At 47.3% G+C, this 20,475-nt stretch overlaps 1 protein-coding gene across 2 annotated transcripts in view; it reads right to left on the bottom strand.

The window, feature by feature from the left end:
* The window catches only part of PNPT1 (polyribonucleotide nucleotidyltransferase 1), a 49,692-nt gene extending 37,810 nt beyond the window's left edge, over window positions 1–11,882 (bottom strand). The window contains exons 1-9 of one of the 2 annotated variants that reach the window (XM_024194902.2): window positions 11,669–11,882; window positions 9,421–9,481; window positions 9,062–9,136; window positions 8,704–8,809; window positions 5,455–5,504; window positions 4,523–4,586; window positions 4,391–4,438; window positions 2,964–3,077; window positions 1,388–1,574 (exon numbers count right to left, since the gene is read on the bottom strand). In XM_024194902.2, the coding sequence (XP_024050670.1) occupies window positions 1,388–1,574; window positions 2,964–3,077; window positions 4,391–4,438; window positions 4,523–4,586; window positions 5,455–5,504; window positions 8,704–8,809; window positions 9,062–9,136; window positions 9,421–9,481; window positions 11,669–11,868 (905 nt within the window). In that variant the 5' untranslated portion in view covers window positions 11,869–11,882. The remainder of the gene's footprint in view (window positions 1–1,387; window positions 1,575–2,963; window positions 3,078–4,390; window positions 4,439–4,522; window positions 4,587–5,454; window positions 5,505–8,703; window positions 8,810–9,061; window positions 9,137–9,420; window positions 9,482–11,668) is intronic. The other variant, XM_024194903.2, reaches the window with a different exon arrangement.
* Window positions 11,883–20,475: the final 8,593 nt, after the last annotated feature.

Genomic DNA, 20,475 nt, shown 5'->3' with positions numbered 1-20,475 from the left:
ATAGCATTCGTTTATATTATTGGAAGTTGGGCCTCATTGACAGATCCATAAGCCTGTCTGCTTAAAACTTACAAAGCAATTCTACACAAAGACGTCACCTTTATAAAAAAAAAATGAGGGGATGCCAGCAAGCGGTCAATTTGGATCTCTCTAAAGATATATATTTCTATGGTTTTGGATGTTTAGTGGCCCCAGACTGATGCTCTCCTTCATTTTTCTCTTTTACAGACAGAAGCCCTGTCCCCCCTGCCTGTAACTGGGGGGAAAATTTGTACATCAACATGGGGTAGAACAGTACAGATTACATGGAGAGAAGTTACAGTTGCTTCTTCAAAAGAGCAGCAATCCCAAAGTCCTCAGAGATGGGGCTAGAGAAAAGAACCATGTGCCCTCCTCCCTGAATACACAGTAGTTAGGGGGTAAGATGACTCCTTTTCCTTCCCATCAAAGATATGTGAGAGTGCTGAACGGACAAGAAAACTTATGTCTCCCACTATGTATGGGTCAATCTTTGGGGAACCTCACCCAGACGGCAGAGAGAACTGAGAGACAATAACATTCTAAACTGGGGAGAGGAAGAGGAGAATGCATGCTGGGAGAGCACTACAAGGAAGCTCAGTGGGTCAATTACATTTAAGCTAGTCTTGAGCACCAAGTTCCCTATTCCCTTACAAAGCAGCCAGTGGGCCCACTGGTATTCCCCTCCTCAGTAGTTCTGATGTGCTGCTGTTAGGCAGAAGAGAGACATGGCCTTGTGCATTTCCCACCCCAGCCCTCTTTCATGGGGAGGCATTTGCCCCCACTTGCTGGCTTTCTCTCCCAGCAGGGACAGATGAAAGAATTGCTAGGAGGGTTGTACAGATGCATAGGGTAACTGCTCTCTAAACACCAGAAGGAGAGTGGGAAGCCATGCAGCATTTCCCCAGTATTGATCTGTCTCATCCTCACCTTGAATTCTCTCTGCTACCTCCCGTTAGAGTTTCCCTCACTCAAGATTGCTCCATTTTCCCCCAATTTTCTTTTCTAAAAAGGGGGGACCACAGGTGCTTCAGCCTCAAGATGCTTCCTCTATCTGGAGGAGATAAGAACCTTTCTCGCTTCTTATTTTTTGTGGGAGAGGAGGGCCTGAGATGGGTTCTCTGACTCCTCCTTTCCCATCCTCATGTCTTCAGGCTGCTACAGTAGCATTGCCCTTGTGACTAAGCAAAGGAGGGGTACAGTGTCAGGGCTTCTGACTATCAAAAGGAAGAAAAAGCAGAGGATAAGTCAGGGACTCAAATGTTTAAAAACAAACAATATTTTGTATGAAAAAAGCCCAGAAGTGAGTTAGTGACAGAAGTTGGTCACACTAATGCAGTTTAGTAGAACCATTTATTTTTGTACTTACTGCTTTGCACATTCAACAATCTCTGCTGGAGCACTAAATAACTTCTGAACAGTTCTCTTGGCAGCACCTTGTTCTTTTACCAGTTGTTGTATACACTGAATTATTTGTTGGGTATGCTTCACTCCCACTTTGATGGCATGGCAGAAATCTTGCTGCAATATATTCTCGGCTGCTGCTTCCAACATGACTATTAATTCAGAGTCAAATAGTAAGTCAGTTACCATCATGGTTTTCAACTGATATAGAACAAGTTGTTAAAATATATCTATCACAAAGGAAACCTGAAGACCCGTGTAGTTTTGGTAAAATTAAGATCTCTGCCAGGCTGATTTTATTATTTCAAAGGTCATAGAGTCACAGAAACAGTTTCAAAATGCAAACTGAAGAGCTGGACTTATGGAAGAAAAATTAATTGTGAGGATTTCAGAATAATTTTTCAAATATAAGTTAGTAAGGAGAAATTTCACAAGATGCAACTGAAAGTCAAACGAATGCCTTCAAAATAGGTTAATGGTTAGAATATGCATTTAAATACAGATGTGCCACAGACTGAATACAATACGTTATATACTTCCTCAACCAGTAAGATTATATTAATATGGAATAGGAAATTCAACTTATAAACAAGTATACGATGAATCTTGTGGCCACCCATGAATTGGTCCCTATCAATTCTACAGCCATGAAAAATACGTCACAGACCGTGACATAAGTCCTTTCCCATGAAATCTAATGTCCCCAAAATTTGCTAGTTCAGCCGGGTTGGGGAGGGACAGGATTGTCCTTCCCCTGCATGGCTGTTATGGGGGGAGATCAGACCCCCACCTCCACAGGCAGTGCAGAAGTGCCCCGTAGCTCCCCTCCCACCCACCCCGGTTCTGCCTGGGCTCGAGGCTCGCACACGCACACACACACACACACACACACGCTCGCAGCTCCTGCCTAGGCTTCGGCCACCTAGGTTGAGGGCTTCCAACCCCGCGGCTCCTGACCAGGCTTGGGGCGCCTGGGCTCGGGGCTTCTGCCCCTGTGGCTCCTGCCGGAGTTCAGGGCTTCCATCCCATGGCTCCTGCCAGGGCTCTGGAAATTAATTTAACTGGTTTAAGAAAAAGTCTCTCTCTTTTAAGCAGCTTTATAACTTAAGGTTTCCAGTGCTTTTAAATAGGAGCTAAATTCTCTCAAAACAACTCTGCATCACAAAGCTGGATCCTGTGGGGACTAAAATTTTACTGGCTGTTAGGACACATGACAATTAACTCAAGTTTCAATGTATTACAATAAAACATTTAGATTTTATTTATTGATACTGTATTGCAAAGTTTCAGGGAGCACAACATAAGTTTTATCTAAATGATATTGAATCTCATTAAAACAGTAAAGAAATTCCAATATATATATATATTTTAATGACTTCGAAAGAAATCAAACTAGAAAAAAATACTTCCTTACTATTTGTTTCTATCTAGTCTTGATTACAAAGGTAGTACTTCAAGAGAATTATGATTAAAGGTGGCTCATATGAGAAAATGCTCGATTTTTAACTAAACATCAAAGTTGAATAATTTTAACCACTTACCAATTTGACTATGAGGAGCTCCAGTGACCAATAAGTTCAAGGTACTAGAAGACATTTCTTTTCGAGTTGGGTTAATAACAACTTCTCCATTAACCATTCCTACCCTTACTGCACCTAAGAAGAAACTCCAGAAGTTCATTTTTGCATCTAAGTAGGAGTTCATTCAAAGGATCATTTTTACTTGGTTTGCTTTCAGAGGTAATTATTAAAATTACTAATTCTATTTAAATAGTGGGATGTGTGTGTGTTTGTGCCAGATGATCTTTCGACAATTATAAAATTAAAATAAACTTGTTTATTCAAACAATGCAGATAATTTGCAAGTCAAGTTAATTATACTTGAAAAATTCTGGCTTATTGGGGTAGTGCTGTTATTGCAGTGTCACTGATAGTAATGTTATGCCCCTAAGGTTGTAAGCTTGCTGGCCACCGCTTCCCGCAGATCCCATTGGCGGGGAAAGGCGAACCGCTGCCACTGGGAGCTGTGGGGGGGCTGTGTCTGCGAACAGTCAACACAAACAAAACGTCTCTTGTCCGCCAGCAGATTACCCTGATGGGCCACGTGCTGAAAGTTGCCGACCCCTGCCTTGGAATAAGAAAATAAATGATTGTAGCACGTGTGCCCTCCCCACCAAAACCTTGAAGAAAATGGTTTTAATATCTCCAGTAAATGAAAGAAACACTTTAGAGGTAATCTGAAGTAGTGATACAGGAGAAGAAACTTTCACAGAAGTGTATTAACTTGCTAAATAAAATTAAATGAAGACACTTTTTAAAAGTATTTTTTCCATATACTTCATAGTCATGGGGATATTTCCTCAGAATATGAAAATTAGAAGGTATTTTCCTGATAACTAATTTCACTTTGTCTGCAGATAAAGTCTATTTAAAAAAAAAAGTATCTGACCTGAGCACTACGCCTTGTTTTTAGACAATTGTTGCAATGCTATCATGTATTCTTACAATTTTGTTTAAACTTCTGTAACAATTACTGGATGTTAAGGGAAGCCATTTTACTGATCATACATCTGTCTGTAGTTCTGTAGCTACTATTGTTAAAAGTACACAGAAGATCAGAAAAAAATCTATTCTATTTTTCAGTTTTACTTTGTACATTTGCAACTTTTTGTGTAGTTTCACTGTTTGCTCTATATAATCAGTTTTCCTTGTTTGTGTGGAGCTTAACACAGCATGAGAGAAGAGAAAAACAAAACATGACGGTAAAACCATACAAATTGGCAGTGGAATCTGGGACAGATGTAGTACCTGAAACTGCCTTTAATTTTAAAATGACTAAATTTCAAGTTATATGCAGTATTGTTGTATTGTGTTGGTCCCATGATATTAGACAAGGTGGGTAACAGATTTTATTGGACCAACTTCTGCTGGTAAGAGAGACAAGCTTTCAAGCTAAAATATTTACTTACCAATGGGACCATTCCATGGGATATCCGATAACGCAAGTGCTGCAGATGCTAAAATTGTAAGACATATTTTTTAAATGATTACATAAATACAAACATTAAAAAAAGTTAAAAAATATTTAAAGTTTCTTTTACCTCCATTAATTGCCAGGACATCGGGATCATTAATACCATCTACTGCTAAAAGATTACAAAGGATCTGGTATAATATAAAAGACAATGGAAGAATTTTGAGCTATATGTGTTTGTTTTTTTTAATCAAAACACCTGCAAGGAACAATAAATACAATGACCTAAAAATTATATGAATTCATATGAAGAGAAAAAAAATGTTCACGTACCTAAATCAATAAACTGATGGAGAAAAATGATATTTAACACCAAGTACCTCCAAATTAGGGGCAAACACAGGCCCTTAAAATGTGACAAAGTTATCTTTATCTATACTTTGCATACTTCAGAAATATTAATAATGAGATAATCTATGAGCTAACAAATGTGAGAAAGAAAATTCCACAGTGAAACAACCTTAATATATTCACAGGAAATAGATTGAGAAGTTCTTGGGTTTTAAAGATTATTTTTATTCTGTTGCACAAATATGCAGTTTGAGCTTTTTTCCCCACCTTCTACAAGAGAAAATGGAGCATGGACTTGCAATGAAAATCTTTTGGGACACTGACTTAAGGTTGTTGACTAGCCTAGTCTACTTGACATGCAACATAAACATTGATCATAGTTTCATCTAAAATTACTGAGCAGGAATGACAGCTCCTAGCTAGTTAAATTACTTACTCCCAGAGAATAAATCCCACTCCTTTCTTTGTGATAGAGAGTCTGAATTCAGACCAGTTCCAACGAATAGCTTTCTTTGTAGCAATGAGTAGTTGGTCTGTGTTAAGCAATATTATTTACTGAACAATTAAAGAAGGCTGCTGTTAAGCCTTCAACTGCACCAACAGTTAACACTATTTTGCAAAACATTAACCCAATTTGGAAGCTTGCCCAAAACAGTATTCTTTTGGCTCCCACAGAACTATGACTATCACTAAAAATAATGAACCCACCTGTGTATCGTAATAGTAGCCTGCTGGGAAGAGCGGCCTAATTGATCGATCTGTAAAAAACATTTCAGAACTTTCATACATGGAGAGATTAAGATTATGGCTGTTTATAGGAGAGAGTGGATGAAGGAAGTAAATGATTGTCATTTATTATTGCATATGTGTCTAAAATAAATTTAGGTAATCCTTATTTTCCTCTCATAATAAAAAACAAAAGAGTTATCTAAAGAAACTGACAACGAACACATTTAAAATTTTTAGAAACACAAAGGCTAATTAACTTGTGGAACTCTTTGCCAAAAGATATTGAGTCTAAGACCTGAGTAGCATTCAAAAAAGGATTAGACATGTACATGGATAGTGAGAATATTCACTGTCATATCAGATAAAATAAAATGTAAGGGACATAATCCTTCATGCTTCAAGATACACGCCAGCCACTAAGCAATGGGAATTAGGAAGAAGCTTCCTTTGTGAGCAGGTTATTTCACAGTTGTCCAGTATAGGGAATTCTAGTGTCTTCCTCCGAAGCATATATCAACTGCCACTAACAAGGGCAGGATACCTGACAATGTACCAGTGGTCTGATCTACTATGCTATTCCTGCGCGCCAAGTCACAGTTAGTAATAAACTTTGTACATAGCTAAGCTTCCCCTTATATAAAATAATAAATACATGTCAATGGTTTAAATTATAACACTTCAGATTAGAACCAAATTGACCTGCCTAAAAATTGTTATACTTGGAAGTCTCCCTAGATTACCTTTTTGTTTTTTAAAAACTAACCAAGAAAAATAAACTGTTTATAAAGAAATAACCCTACAATATCCTTGCTCTGCCACTTTAGGGTCAGCATAAAGTAAATCTTATTCCAGAAACTGCATCAAGGACCCAGGGAACAATAATGAAAAACAAGCCACTAAAACAACATCAATATGAAAAATTGCCATTTTTATCCAGTTAGAACTGCCTCTGTGGATTTCTATTTAAGAGCATGAACCTCAGTACCATGGGCCTTGAAAACAAAAAAAATCAGTAACCATGCACATGTCCAAACTGACTTTTAAAGGATGGAAGTATAAGGAGCTCAGTAATGCTCTCATGGTTCTTTTCCTGCTGCTGAAAAGAACACGTTTTGAAAATTTGAGTATTTATTAGTAGCAGCATAAATGTGTCGGATACAGACATAAACAAAGACAAAGTGCTAGCTCCAGAGAGCTTGTAATAAGATGACATGTAATGAAAAGCAATGCAACTGAATGATGAAGTTAAGCAAATGTTGCATTTTTTAAAAAATTTTTGATTTTCAACCTGATTTATTAATACACCTCTGCACACTGACTAGGGCTTAGTCCAGGGGTGGGCAAACTATGGCCCGCGGGCCGCTTTAAGCCAGCCCACAAGCTGCACCATGCGGCTCGGCCCCTCTCAGACACTCCAGGCGGGGGCTGCACGAGCGGCTCAGCCCCGTTCCAGCCGGGGTGCTGGATCGGGGACCGCGGCTCCCGGAAGCCGTGGCACGGCCCCGGTCCGGCTCCTACACGCTCCAAAGGGAGCTGCAGGGGTGGTGCCTGCAGATGGGGCAGCATGCAGAGGCACCTGGCTGCGCAGGAGCCAAAGAAGGGACATGCCACTGTTTCCAGGAGCTGCTTGAGGTAAGCGCCGCTTGGAGCCTGCACCCCTGAGCCTCTTCCCACATCCCAACCCCAGCCCTTATCCCCCCTCACGCCCTCCGAACCCCTCGATCCCAGCCAAGAGCACCCTCCTACACCCCAAACTCCTCATCCCTAGCCCCACCCCAGAGCCCGCACCCCCACCCCAATATTGTGAGCATTCATGGCCCGCCATAAAATTTCTATTCCCTGACGTGGCCTTGGGCCAAAAAGTTTGCCCACCCCGGCTTAGTCTGTTCAGAACCCTATCCCCTCTTCAGATTGTCTATTAAGTCCTGCTAGTTTTAGCAAACATTGAGCCTCAAGGTGCCATTATCTCATTCAAGAGACAAGTTTTGGGCATCTTGGATACTATTTTTCAGACAATGAGGAAGGTGCGAGGAGGATACATTTGGGCCAAACAGTCTGTCTCCTTTTTTTCCTACCTTTCCAGAAAACAATTTGGTTGCCTCTTCTTTCCTCTCTCCTGACAAATGATTAGCTCCAAGAGATGATGTCCCTCTAGGCTGAGGCACGAGAAATCCCAATTTCAAGAGCAAAGAAGAAATCTCACAAGCTATTAGATACAGTAAAAGCTGTGTTATCATGCCCTGTACCAACTGGAAAGCTCTATAAACCGGCATTTCTAATCTTCAGAGAAAGTCCAGTTTATAGTCAGGTTGGCATGGGACCTGCAGGCTCCCTACCTGGCTCCCCAGAAGTGGAGACATGTCCCTGCTGCTCCCTAGGTGGAGGAATGGCTATGAGGGGTTCCGATTGTGGGAGAGGGTGTAGGGCTGGAGTTGGGGCCAGGGGGCTGGGTGCGGGTTCTGGGAGGGAGTTTGGGTGCAGGAGGGGGCTTGGGGCAGGGGGTTGGGGCATGGGAGGGGGCTCGGGGTACCAGATACGGGGGGCGCTTACCTCAGGTGGGTCCCTGCAAGTGTCGACTTGGCCCGGCTGCTCCTAGGCAGAGGCGGCTCTGCACGCTGCCTCCACTCGCAGGCGTCGCCCCCACAGTTCCCATTGGCCACAGTTCCCAGACAAGGGGAGCTGCAGAGCCAGCACTCAGGGCAGGGCGGGGGCAGTGCACAGACCCACCTGCTGCGCCTCTGCCTAGGAGCAGCCAGGACAGGTCGCCGCTTGCGGAGAGCTGCTGGAGGTGAATGCCCCCGGGATCCACCACCCTGAGTCCACTCCTGGGCCCCAACCTCCTGCCCCGAGCCCCTTCCCACACCCAAACTCCCTCCCAGAACCCGCACCCACCCCTCCTCCCGCACCCAAACTCCATCCCTCTTAGTTAACCAGCATTTTTCACTTACTGGCACCCCCCATTCCCGCAACATGCCGGATAAAACAGCTTTTACTGTATTTTGGGCTTTCATATAGGGAATGTGTATGCAGCCCCAATGGACATTGGTTCTAAATGGTTCTGAAATTTGCAGCACTTTAAGGCATGCACTTCTCCCAAAACTGCTGAAGAGGCAATATTAGCTGAAAACGATGGTTACAGGTAGCCCTCTCTTTTCAATCTTTCAATGAGGATATCACAAACAACAAAAAGAAAGTACTGGACACTGTTTTCTCAGTCTTCTGTCATACCTATTACTCTGCTTGTAAGAATTTCTTTATCAGTGGAACCAAGTTCTCTTCTAAGATAGTTTGTGGGAATCCTTCCTGCTGCAGCAGCTTTCTGGCGATAGTCAACCTTATATAACAAAACAGGGATTTGTAAACAAAACTGTAACTACTGCTCTTTCTTAAATATACCTATAAAAAAAGGTAAGAGATGACAATATATCGGAATTTAATAGCTAAATATTCTATTTGCTGTAGCCACAGAGACAAAACAATTTATATTAAAAAACAACTGAAATGTCTGAGGACTCAAGTTCTACGTCTCTACTATTATTTAGTGTTATCAATTTGGGCAGTTTGTGTAATTACAATTAGTACTCACCACCAATGGCATGAACTGAGATGGAGAAGGCTTTGTTTTACTGACTGCTGTGACCATCACTGATGTATCACCTAACTTGATTTAAAAACAGTGAAATTACTTTTAGAAAATACATTTTCATAAATGTATCATTTAGTTTCATTTCTCAGTAGAGAATTTTCCAAGTGAAGAGAAAACACATGAATCCACAGTGTACTGGTGAGGCTTCTGGAAACCTTATAAAGTTTTTTTTCTATGCTGTAACTAGCTGTGGATCCAATCGGGAGTCCAATTACCATATATGGTTGAGACATCTCAACAAAAACCAGTACATTTATTGAAGTTGACTTACACATTTTGAGTTTGCATAGATTTTTTACCTGCACTACAGCACATCCATCAGCAAATCTGGCCAGTTTCCCTGAGGAAATTTCCAACTTTCTGTTTAAAAAAAAGAGGGTATCTGCCATTAGTGACAACTGAGGATCAGTTTATCAACACCTCTCTATTCAACTACTATACATTTATATTTTATGTTTCATATTTTTAGAAAACATTGATTATATTTACTATTCATGATAGAAACTGGCTTTGACAAGTCTGGATGCTGAAGCCCTAGATCTATTCACAGAATAGGAAACAAGAGTACAAGCTTCCCTACTGTTCAGCAATTTTGCCTCAATTCCAAAGTGACCGCCTTCTAAGATGAAAGGAAAATTGAAGCTACATCTACACTGTCCTGTAGTTTGGACAGTGGGGTGGGGTGTGAATAGCAGTGTGCACCGAAGTGCTGTGCTGTAACTGTCCTGTGTCGATGCTGTGGGCATGAACTAAGAGGTTCCTAGCCTGCATTAATGTAATCCTGTTTGAAGTAAGCTACATTAACACGAACTAGGAACCTTTTAGTTCACGCCACATACCCACATGGGGGACTTACAGCACAACATTTTGGGCTGCACTTCTTTCTCCCCACCCTCCTCCAAACTACAGGGGAGTGTAGACAAATCCTTAATCTCCAAACTAATTCCATCCCATACTTCTCTGCTGTGACTGCCATCTGCAACAGTTAGTAAGTCATGTGGAACAAGACAGATCAGCACCCAGTTTTCATATCTGCAAAGTAAGAGCCGGACAGTAACATCTTTATCAGTACAGAATTTGGCTAGATTTGAACCAGTTACCTAGAGGTGAAAGGCTCTATATTCTTTTGGAAACCAGCAAGTCTCCCCTACACTTCAGAGTTTTAAGTCCTATTAATGGCTATTATTCTCAATGGTGTATGTATTAAATGTTTTAAAAAAATCAACACAAAATGAGATGGTGTATATACACAAGGCAAAAAGTACCACCATTTACATCCCACACAAACACTTTTTCTCAGTGACAGTAGATAGTACTTTAATGGAAAAAGTGCAGTGGAAGATCTGATGCACACACTTTTACATTTAGAGGCAAGACTATGCCCATTATTTGGCTGCTACGTATGTCAGAGTGTAGTGGAAAAAAAGTTCAAATGACATTCAGTTTTCTTATTTACTTCAACTGATTTAGGGCCTGATCTAACACCCAGTGAAGTCAACTGGAGCTTGTCCACTGACTTCCATGGACTTTAGATCAGGCCCCTAATTATTTCTAAAACTTTCAAACAGCTCCTCTGATGAAATTTATCAATAAAAACCATCAAAAAGGGAGGCAGCCACTAGATCTTAAAATGCAGGAAGAGTCCACATCTGGATGGTTATTTCTGGGATACTTTAACCTTAAATGGCTTGTGTATTAATACTTTTCTACTTTATAAACCTATCAGCACAACTCAGCACCAATACCACCATGACATAAACCACCTTAGTCATCCTGATGGGAGGATTTTAATTTCAAATCACTTTATCACCATGACAAGGTATTGCAAGGGCTACTGAAAAGCAGTGCATCAACTGTATGCAATAAGACCAGGCATAAAAAGAAAAGGAGGCCAGTGGATTTTAAACAATGTGTATAGCAATTATTGTCCAGCTCTGGCTCCACTAGCAACATATTGGGAGATTGTGGATTGGAAAAGGGATGGCTGAAGCAAAGCTACACAGACTCTCCCCCCCCCCCCCAACACACACTTCTCAGCAGATACTGGACATGAATGGGCAGTGGGGAGCAGAGATCAAGGAGACATACTCAGATGGGAAACGACCCTGGGGTCAGAGGAAGACGAAAGTAACAAACCATGGTGGGGGGGTGGGAGAGGAAGAAATGTTGAGGGGAGAACACCGGCAGGAGAAATTGCTCTGGGAGAGGGCAGTGAAGGGGAGATGTTCTGGAAGAGGACAGGGGGAGGGGCGCGCAGGGCAGCGAGGAGGAATTTTCGGAGGGAGGGCGGAAGACACAAGGCAGCGAGGAGGGCTGTTCTGAGAAGGGGCTGGGGGCTCGGGATGGGAGGCCGCAGCGCAGCAAGGGGAGCTGCTCTGGGAGGGAGCAGAGGGCTCTGGGGCAGCGGGAAGACGTGGCAGGCGCGGGGACCAGACACAAGCCATGGGGTACAGGGAGAAGGGAGACGTTCCCCGGTCCGGTGGAGGGGGGGGGGGAACTGAGTCCCCCCGGGCGGACGCTGCTTTCTCCCGGCGGCCCCCTCGTTACCTGCTCCCCATGTCCACCGACGCCGCCTTGTAGGCCCCGGCGCCGCCCTGCAAGCCTCGGGTCTGGGCCAGCTGCACCAGCCGAGCGGCCGGCTCCAACCAACGCCTCATGCTGCCGGGCAGCGGGCGGAAACTGCCGGCCGCGGCCAGCTCCCTAAGCCCAGCGCGGCAGCAAGCCTGGCATCCCGTGCAGGCGGCCATGACACCAGGGTCACAGCCTGGCAGCCGCGCTACAAAACCCTAGCCGATTGGCTCAGAGGCTGAGCTCTCTCTGAACAAAGCCGAGCTCCATTGGCTCCCATGAGCGCGGGGCCGCCAGCCGCAGTCGGTTGAGCTTCGAGTCCGCTCTCTGAGCTAATCCCGGGCTCCAGGGCCCCCTGGTGGCAGCACCTTGCTATGGCGGCCAGCGAGGGACACAACCTTGAGGGCGGGCTCAGCAACCACAGTCCCCTCCGGACCTGGGGCCTGGGCTGTTGGCATCGCGTAGCGTGTCACTGATCCCTGGTACTATGCGCACACCCACTGCCAAACACTGACCTCCCACCACAGACCCCCACTGACTTTCCCCAGTCAGGGTTGCCAACTTTCTAATTACAAAAAACTGAACATCCTTGTCCCACCTGGTCTCCGTTCACTCCATCCCCTTCCTTCCATCTTGCATTTTCCCTCACTCGCTCTACCCCACTCACTCTTGTTGGGGGCCACTAGGCATAGCTACCAGGTAACTCGGGAGAGTGGAAGGCCAAAGTGTCGATGAAGCTCTTTTGCTCTGGGCCTATCTGGAACCCTCAAACTCCATCTTGTGAACTCTCACCTACTTCTAGGCTCACTGCTTACAGGCTCTGTAGCAGGCTGAGGCAGAAATGTATTGGTCAGCGTTTCTAGCATACAGCTGCTGTTTTGCTCAGACTGCTGTAAACAGGCCTTGCAAGGCCAAAAGATAAGCAGACGAATGAGAACTTTTCTAATTGTAACGGCTAGAGAAGGGAGGGGTGGGGAGGTGTAAGAGGGAGTTAGCAGACAAAGGCTTACACAGAAACTGCTTGAAGTATAAAAGGTAAAAGTTGTTTGTATTTGTTGCACTGGATTTGAGACATGCTAGTCTCCTAGTGCCATTTCAGAGCTCTAAAATAAACTTGGCTTGCTTTCTCCCCTCGGTGTCTTTATTGGTGCTAAGCACACCGGGCGATGGACCCGTTTGCCATCTCGAGGCCTTTTTAGGCAGGCAACACTCTCACTTGCTCATTTTCACTGGCCTGAGGCAGAGGGTGCAGGAGGGGGCTCCGAGCTGGGAGGTGGAGCCAAGGGATTTGGAGTATGGGAGGGGGCTCCGAGCTGGGGCAGGGAGTGAGGGTGTGGGAGGGGGTACGGGCTCTGGGCTGAGAGTGTGGACTCCAGGGTGGGACTAGGGATGAGGGGATTGGGGTGTGGGAAGTGGCTCAGGGCTGGGGGTGCAAGCTCCAGAAGGGAGTTTGGGATGCAGGATGGGGCTCCGGGCTGGGGCAGGGGTGCTGGAGGGGTTGTGGGGTGCAGGCTCTGGGAGGGAGCTGACCCCTCTGGAAAATCCCCTATATGCCCAAAACACAGACACCCCGCAGAAAAATCACCCATCCACCTCCATTCAGTATAGAGACTACTGTTAACTTTCACTGTTCTTTTAAAGGTATACTGGAGTGAGATGAATTATATGTACATGGGACTTATTACTAATGAGGTTATTTCCCTGATTTAGCATTTGGGGTGAAAGAGGCTTTTTCCTTCCTGTCTAATCATCCTGAAGTGTTACAGGATTTTTAAGTGTCAAGGCTGATTCCCCACTCTGGCACTTCGAGTGCAGAAGGTGGGTGCCAGCAAGGATTCTAAAAATTAATACAATAACGCCTCACTTAACGTTGTAGTTATGTTCCTGAAAAATGCGACTTTAAGTGAAACGATGTTAAGCGAATCCAATTTCCCCATAAGAATTAATGTAAATGGGGGGGTTAGGTTCCAGGGCAGCTTCCCCTACTCTGCGAGCACCAGAGGCGGGGGCTTCAACCTTCAGCCCGCCAACTCCACTCCTTCCCCCAAGCCCCCACCCTTGACCCACCTCTTCTCCCCCCACCTTCTCCCCCTTTACTTCGCTCGCTGCGTCCTGGCTCCTCCCCCTTCCCTCCCCTCCCTTCTAAACGCCGCAAGCCAGCTGATTGCCGCGTAGGGCAGGGCCGGCTTTAGGCCAATTCCACCAATTCCCCCGAATCGGGCCCCGCGCCTAAGAGGGCCCCGCACCCAGTGGCAGGGCTGCCCAGAGTGGGGGGCAAGTGGCAGAGAATCCCTTCCCTGGCTAGAGACACCTTTTTAATTTTTACTCACCCGGCGGCGCTGTGGGTTTTTGGCAACACTTTGGTGGCAGGTCCTTCAGACCCGGAGCGAGTGAAGGACCCGCCACCAAAGACTAGGAGCGCGGCCCGGTGAGTACAAGCCCCACGTGTTTTTTTTACATGGTTTTTTTTTAGTCATCCCTGTCGGGGCCCCGTCGAAACTCTTCGAATCGGGCCCCGCACTTCCTAAAGCCAGCCCTGGCGTAGGGGAGGGAAGGGGGAGGCGCACCGAGTCCTCGCTCCTCTCCCCTCCCTTCTGCCTGGGGCAATCAGCTGGCTTGCTGTGTTCGGGAGGCAGGGGAGCAGAGGTGAAAGTAAGCCACTACGGTACGGCGTACCAGCAAGAGCCAGTATGCCATGCCGGACCGCACCGGTTTCCGAGGCTGGGATTAAAAGGGCTCTGGGCTCCCTGCAGTGGTTGGAAGCTCCGAGCCCTTTAAATCCCGCCTGCAGCTCCGGCGGCAGGGCTGAGGCCGGGATTTAAAGGGCTCGGAGCTCCCCGCCGCTGCGGAGAGCCCAGAGCCCTTTGAATCCCACCCGCAGCTCCGGCGGCCGGGCTGGGGCCGGGATTTAAAGGGTCGAAGCTCCCCGCTGCTGGGGGGAACCCAGAGCCCTTTAAATCCTGCCCGCAGCTTCGGCGGCCGGGCAGAGGCCGGGATTTAAAGGGCTTGGGGCTCCCCACAGCCACGGGAGCTCCAGGCCCTTTAAATCCTGGCCCCAGCCCGGCAAGGCTCAGGGCTCCCCGCAGCCGCAGGAGCCCCGAGCCCTTTAAATCCCAGCTGGAGCTGCGGTGGGGATTTAAAGGGCCCGGAGCTCCGAGATGGCCAGAGCCCAGGCCCTTTAATTTGCCCTTGAGCCCTGGGGGCTCCCAGCCACCTCTGCAGCTGGGAGCCCCAGGTTGATTTAAAGGCCCTGGGGCTCCCAGCCACAGTCGGTGCCCCAAGGCCTTTAAATCCTCAGAGGCCCCGCCTCTTCCGTTTGAGGCCACGCCTTTTCCTGATGAGGCCACGCCCCCCAGGACTCCGGCAGTACCGGCAAGTCCTGTAAATTAGTTTCACCCCTGCAGGGGAGGGGAAGCCTGCGCGCCGAGTCCTCGCTCCTCCCCCTTCCCTCCTGCCTCCAAAATGTGGCAAGCCAGCTGATTGCCGCCGGCAGGAGGGAGTGGAGGTGCGCTGAGTCCTCGCTCCTCCCCCCTCCCTCCTGCCCGGGGCAGTCAGCTGGCTTGCCGCGTTTGGGAGGCAGGGGGAGCCTGCGTGCCGAGTCCTTGCTCCTTCCCCCTCCCTCCTGCTTCCAAAACGCCACAAGCCAGCTGATTGCTCTGGGCAGGAGGGAGGAGCGAGGACTCAGCGCACCTCCACTCCCTCCCCTGCCTCCTGCCGGCGGCAGTTAGCTGGCTTGCAGCATTTTGGAGGCAGGAGGGAGGGGGGGGGGAGCGAGGACTCGGCGCGCAGGCTCCCCCTCCCTCCCCTGCCTCCCGAATGCGGCAAGCCAGCTGATTGCCACCAGCAGGAGGGAGGGGGAGCCTGCATGCCGAGTCCTCGCTCCTTCCCCCTCCTTCCTGCCTCCAAAATGCCACAAGCCAGCTGATTGCCGTGGGCAGGAGGCGGGGGGAGGAGAGGGAAGGCACTGATCCGCAGAGTCTGCCGGCGGGCGGGAGGTGCTATGGGGGAGGGGGCTGTAGGGAGGCTGCCAGCTGTGGAGGAAGCAGGCAGCCAAACTTTAAATGAGTATGCTCCCTAATTGGTTAGCAACATAACAATGAAACAACATTAAGTGGGACGACTTTAAGTGAGGAGTTACTGTACTGGCCACTCCAGGCTGGTATTAAACTCCCAAGGTTATAGCTTCTCTCTGACCTTGGATGGGTAGATGCTGCCACCACCCAAGTGCAAAAACCCCCTTTTGACCCAGGAAGGCGCACTTGGGAATTCCTCCCTGTGGGGTACCCTCAAGTCCTTTCTCTCTCCCCCCCTCCGAGAAGAGTTGAGAAAGAAACAAAGGAAATCAGCTGTTGCCACCAGCTAATTAAACAACATAGAATCATAGAATCATAGAATATCAGGGTTGGAAGGGACCTCAGGAGGTCATCTAGTCCAACCCCCTGCTCAAAGCAGGACCAATTCCCAACTAAATCATCCCAGCCAGGGCTTTGTCAAGCCGGGCCTTAAAAACCTCCAAGGAAGGAGATTCCACCACCTCCCTAGGTAAAGCATTCCAGTGCTTCACCACCCTCCTAGTGAAATAGTGTTTCCTAATATCCAACCTAGACCTCCCCCACTGCAACTTGAGACCGTTGCTCCTTGTTCTGTCATCTGCCACCTCTGAGAACAGCCGAGCTCCATCCTCTTTGGAACCCGCCCCCAGGTAGTTGAAAGCAGCTATCAAATCCCCCCTCATTCTTCTCTTCTGGAGACTAAACAATCCCAGTTCCCTCAGCCTCTCCTCATAAGTCATGTGCTCCAGACCCCTAATCATTTTGGTTGCCCTCCGCTGGACTCTTTCCAATTTTTCCACATCCTTCTTGTAGTGCGGGGCCCAAAACTGGACACAGTACTCCAGATGAGGCCTCACCAATGTCGAATAAAGGGGAACAATCACGTTCCTCGATCTGCTGGCAATGCCCCTACTTATACAGCCCAAAATGCCGTTAGCCTTCTTGGCAACAAGAGCACACTGTTGACTCATATCCAGCTTCTCGTCCACTGTGACCCCTAGGTCCTTTTCTGCAGAACTGCTACCTAGCCATTCGGTCCCTAGTCTGTAGCAGTGCATAGGATTCTTCCGTCCTAAGTGCAGGACTCTGCACTTGTCCTTGTTGAACCTCATCAAGTTTTTTTTGGCCCAATCCTCCAATTTGTCTAGGTCCCTCTGTATCCGATCCCTACCCTCCAGTGTATCTACCACGCCTCCCAGTTTAGTGTCATCTGCAAACTTGCTAAGAGTGCAGTCCACACCATCCTCCAGATCATTAAGAAAGATATTAAACAAAACTGGCCCCAGGACCGACCCTTGGGGCACTCTGCTTGAAACTGGCTGCCCACTAGACATGGAGCCATTGATCACTACCCGTTGAGCCCGACGATCTAGCCAGCTTTCTATCCACCTTACAGTCCATTTATTCAGCCCATACTTCTTTAACTTGGCGGCAAGAATACTGTGGGAGACCGTATCAAAAGTCAAGGAATAACACATCCACGGCTTTCCCCTCATCCACAGAGCCAGTTATAGCTGTAATTTGTCTGATTTAGAAACCAATATACAGTAGAACCTCAGAGTTATGAACACCTCGGGAATGGAGGTTGTTCGTAACTCTGAAATGTTTGTAACTCTGAACAAAACATTATTCTTTCAAAAGTTCTTTCAAAAGTTTACATTGATTTAATACGGCTTTGAAACTTTACTATGCAGAAGAAAAATGCTGCTTTCCCTTTATTTTTTTAGTAGTTTACATTTGACACAGTACTGTACTGTATTTGCTTTTTTTTTTTTGGTCTTGTCTCTGCTGCTGCCTGATTGCGTACTTCCAGTTCCAAATGAGGTGTGTGATTGACTGGTCAGTTTGTAACTCTGATGTTCGTAACTCTGAGGTTCTAGTGTAGTTCAAGCAGTACAACCTCCTAGCGTGAATGCAATTTTACCAATCTAAAAGTGCGTATAATGGTATAGCTTATACCCTTATAGCTGTCCTTCCTGAACAGTTTATATCCGTCCATGACAGTACTCCAGTCATGTGAGTTATCCCACCAAGTCTCTGTTATTCCAATCGCATCATAGTTCCCTGACTGTGCCAGGACTTCCAGTTCTCCCTGCTTGTTTCCCAGGCTTCTTGCATTTATGTATAGGCACTTAAGATAACTCATCGATCGTCCCTCATGGACGCTCCTCTTTCTCCTTCTGGAGGTCACATGCTGCCAAACTTCTTCACCATCCTGTCCCTGCTGCGCCTGCTCTGAATCTTGAGAACATTGTGGCCGTAGAAGCATCTCCTGACGTCTGTCCAGGAAATCTTCATTTTCCCTTATGCAACGCAGAGTCGATACTCGTTTCTCCAGACCTCGAACCTTCTCTTCCAATATGGAGACCAGCTTGCACTTTGTACAGACAAAGTCGCTTCTGTCCTGTGGAAGAAAGACAAACATGGCACAACCTGTGCAGGTTACAACAGCTGATCGCTCACCTTCCATATCACCTTCCTCTTAAGAGCTTCCTCAGCTGTTGCAGGAACTACTCAGAGAAACCTGCATATGAAAGCCTCAGTGATCTCTCCCCAGGCGAACTCCCTCTGTTAGCCTCTGCTGTTCGCCGCTCAGCTGGTTCACTGCTGACTGCCCTTATATACCAGTCAGGCCCACTCAAGGCCTACCTGGAACAAAGCACTCCCAATTCACACTTTTCAAACAAACAAGCAAGCAATCAAGCACACGGTCAAACTGACAAACTGTCCCAGCAACAGACACTCAGATACTCACCAACACAGCCCCCCTAATGCAGCACTTAGCGTACCTGCTCTCGGACAGCTCCCAGGCAAACTCCCTCTGTTAGCCTCTGCTAAAATAAGCAGCCATTAGTCCATTGCAGGCGATTCTATTATAAACAGATTGTCTAAAGCTGAACACTGTTACAACAATATTTTACAGTGATTGCATTTAGAAGAAGCCAAGTCATGTGGTTGTTTCTCCCTCCCCACAGTTTGCAGCTGCTATGGGTGGGTTTATGAAATCCTTAAGAGGGGCTAAATTGTGGGTCTTCAAAGCAGGGCCGGCTCTGGCGGGCGGCCCCGGGGCGGAGGCATCGGCAGCCCCGTTCGTTCCCCTGCGGGACCCGAGTGGGATGGGGGGCTGGGGCCTGCTGCTCCCACTCTGGGGCCGCCCGTGGGATTGCACCAGCTGGGCAGCCAGCACAGACGCAACTGGCCAGGGGCTAGGCGCAGCGTGCACGCTGGGTCCCCGCAGCAGGCCCGGACTCGCGGGGTTCACAGGCGCCAGAGCCGCAGCCGCCGAGCGCCACGTGCTTGGCAGCGGCCGCTTCCTCCCCCTGTGGCAGTGGGAGCTGCAGCAGCGGCTGCTCCCAAGTCCCGCTGCCCAGGTGGGGAGAACAGCCGCCGCCTGGCCCTGCGGGCCGCCCCCTTACTCTCCCTCCAGGTACCGCCCCCGAGTCCTGCCTGCTCGGAGCCAGGCCGGACTCACACTCCCCCCGGCCCCGCGCTCCCCTGCGTCTCCCGGGCCTCCCTCCAGCGCTTGCGGACGGAGGAGGAATGGTGTGGGGGGGCGGGGGGGTTGTTTGTTTGTTTTTTGCTCTGCCGCCATTTTTTTCCCCTCTGCCCCGCCGCTCCTCCCCCCCCCGTGTCCCGATATTTGACCTGGGTGATCTGGTCACCCTATGCAGGGCCCAATTCGGGGGAATCGGCCTAAAGCCAGCCCTGGAGCCAGACACACTAGCCTGCTGCAACACAGACCCAGGGTCTGGGCCATGCCCTCAAAGCTGCAGATTTTAACTAAAAACAGCTCAGCAGGTTACCTGTCTCCAGCACCCAGACACCCAGCTCCCAGTGGGATCCAAACCCCAAATAAATCTGTTTTAATTTGTATAAAGCTTACACAGGGTAAATTCGTAAATTGTTCTCCCTCTATATCACTGATAGATGTGCACAGCTGTGTGCTCCACCAGGTATTAATCACTTACTCTGTGTTTATTAATAAACAAAAGTGATTTTATTAAGTATAAAAAGCAGGATTTAAGTGGTTTCAAGTAATAACAGCCAGAACAAAGTAAGTCACAAAGCAAAATAAAACAAAACACGCAAGTCTAAGCCTAATACATTAAGAAACTGATTACAGGTAATATATCATCCTCAAAGATGTTCCAATAAGCTTCTTTCGCAGACTCGATTCTTTCCTAATCTGGGCCCCATCCTTTCCCCTGGTACAGTCCTTGTTAGTTCCAGCAGACATCTTGGGTGGTAAGCAGGGGTTTTCTCATGACTGGCAGCTCCTTTTGTCATGCTCCACTCCCTTCTATAGCTTTGGAACAAGGTGGGAATTTTTTGTCTGTGCTTGTCCCCACCCCCGCCTCATCAATGGAAAAGTACAAGGATTAAGATGGATTCCAGTATCATGTGACATGGTCACATGTCACTGTAAGACCCCTAGTCTCCATTCTTCCTGGCTTAGCCCACACATACACAGGAAGGTTTGCAGGTAAATAAACCATTTGCAACCAATTGTCCTAGTCAATGGGAGCCATCAAGATTCTAAACCACCATTAATGGCCCACACTTTGCATAATTACAATAGGACCTCAGAGTTATACTTCATATTTCTAGCTTCAGAAACAAGAATTATACATGCATACAAATAGGAGGAATATATTCAGTAGGTTATAACCTTTGTTATGATACCTTACAAGAGACCTTTTGCATAAAGCATATTCCAGTTACATCATATTCCCA

Source organism: Terrapene carolina, unplaced genomic scaffold, assembly GCF_002925995.2.
Source record: "Terrapene carolina triunguis isolate 2854851 unplaced genomic scaffold, T_m_triunguis-2.0 Scaffold132, whole genome shotgun sequence".
Taxonomy (NCBI): Eukaryota; Metazoa; Chordata; order Testudines; family Emydidae; genus Terrapene; species Terrapene triunguis.
The sequence above is the reverse complement of the archived record's forward strand: the minus strand, read 5'-3'. Positions and strand labels throughout refer to the sequence as shown.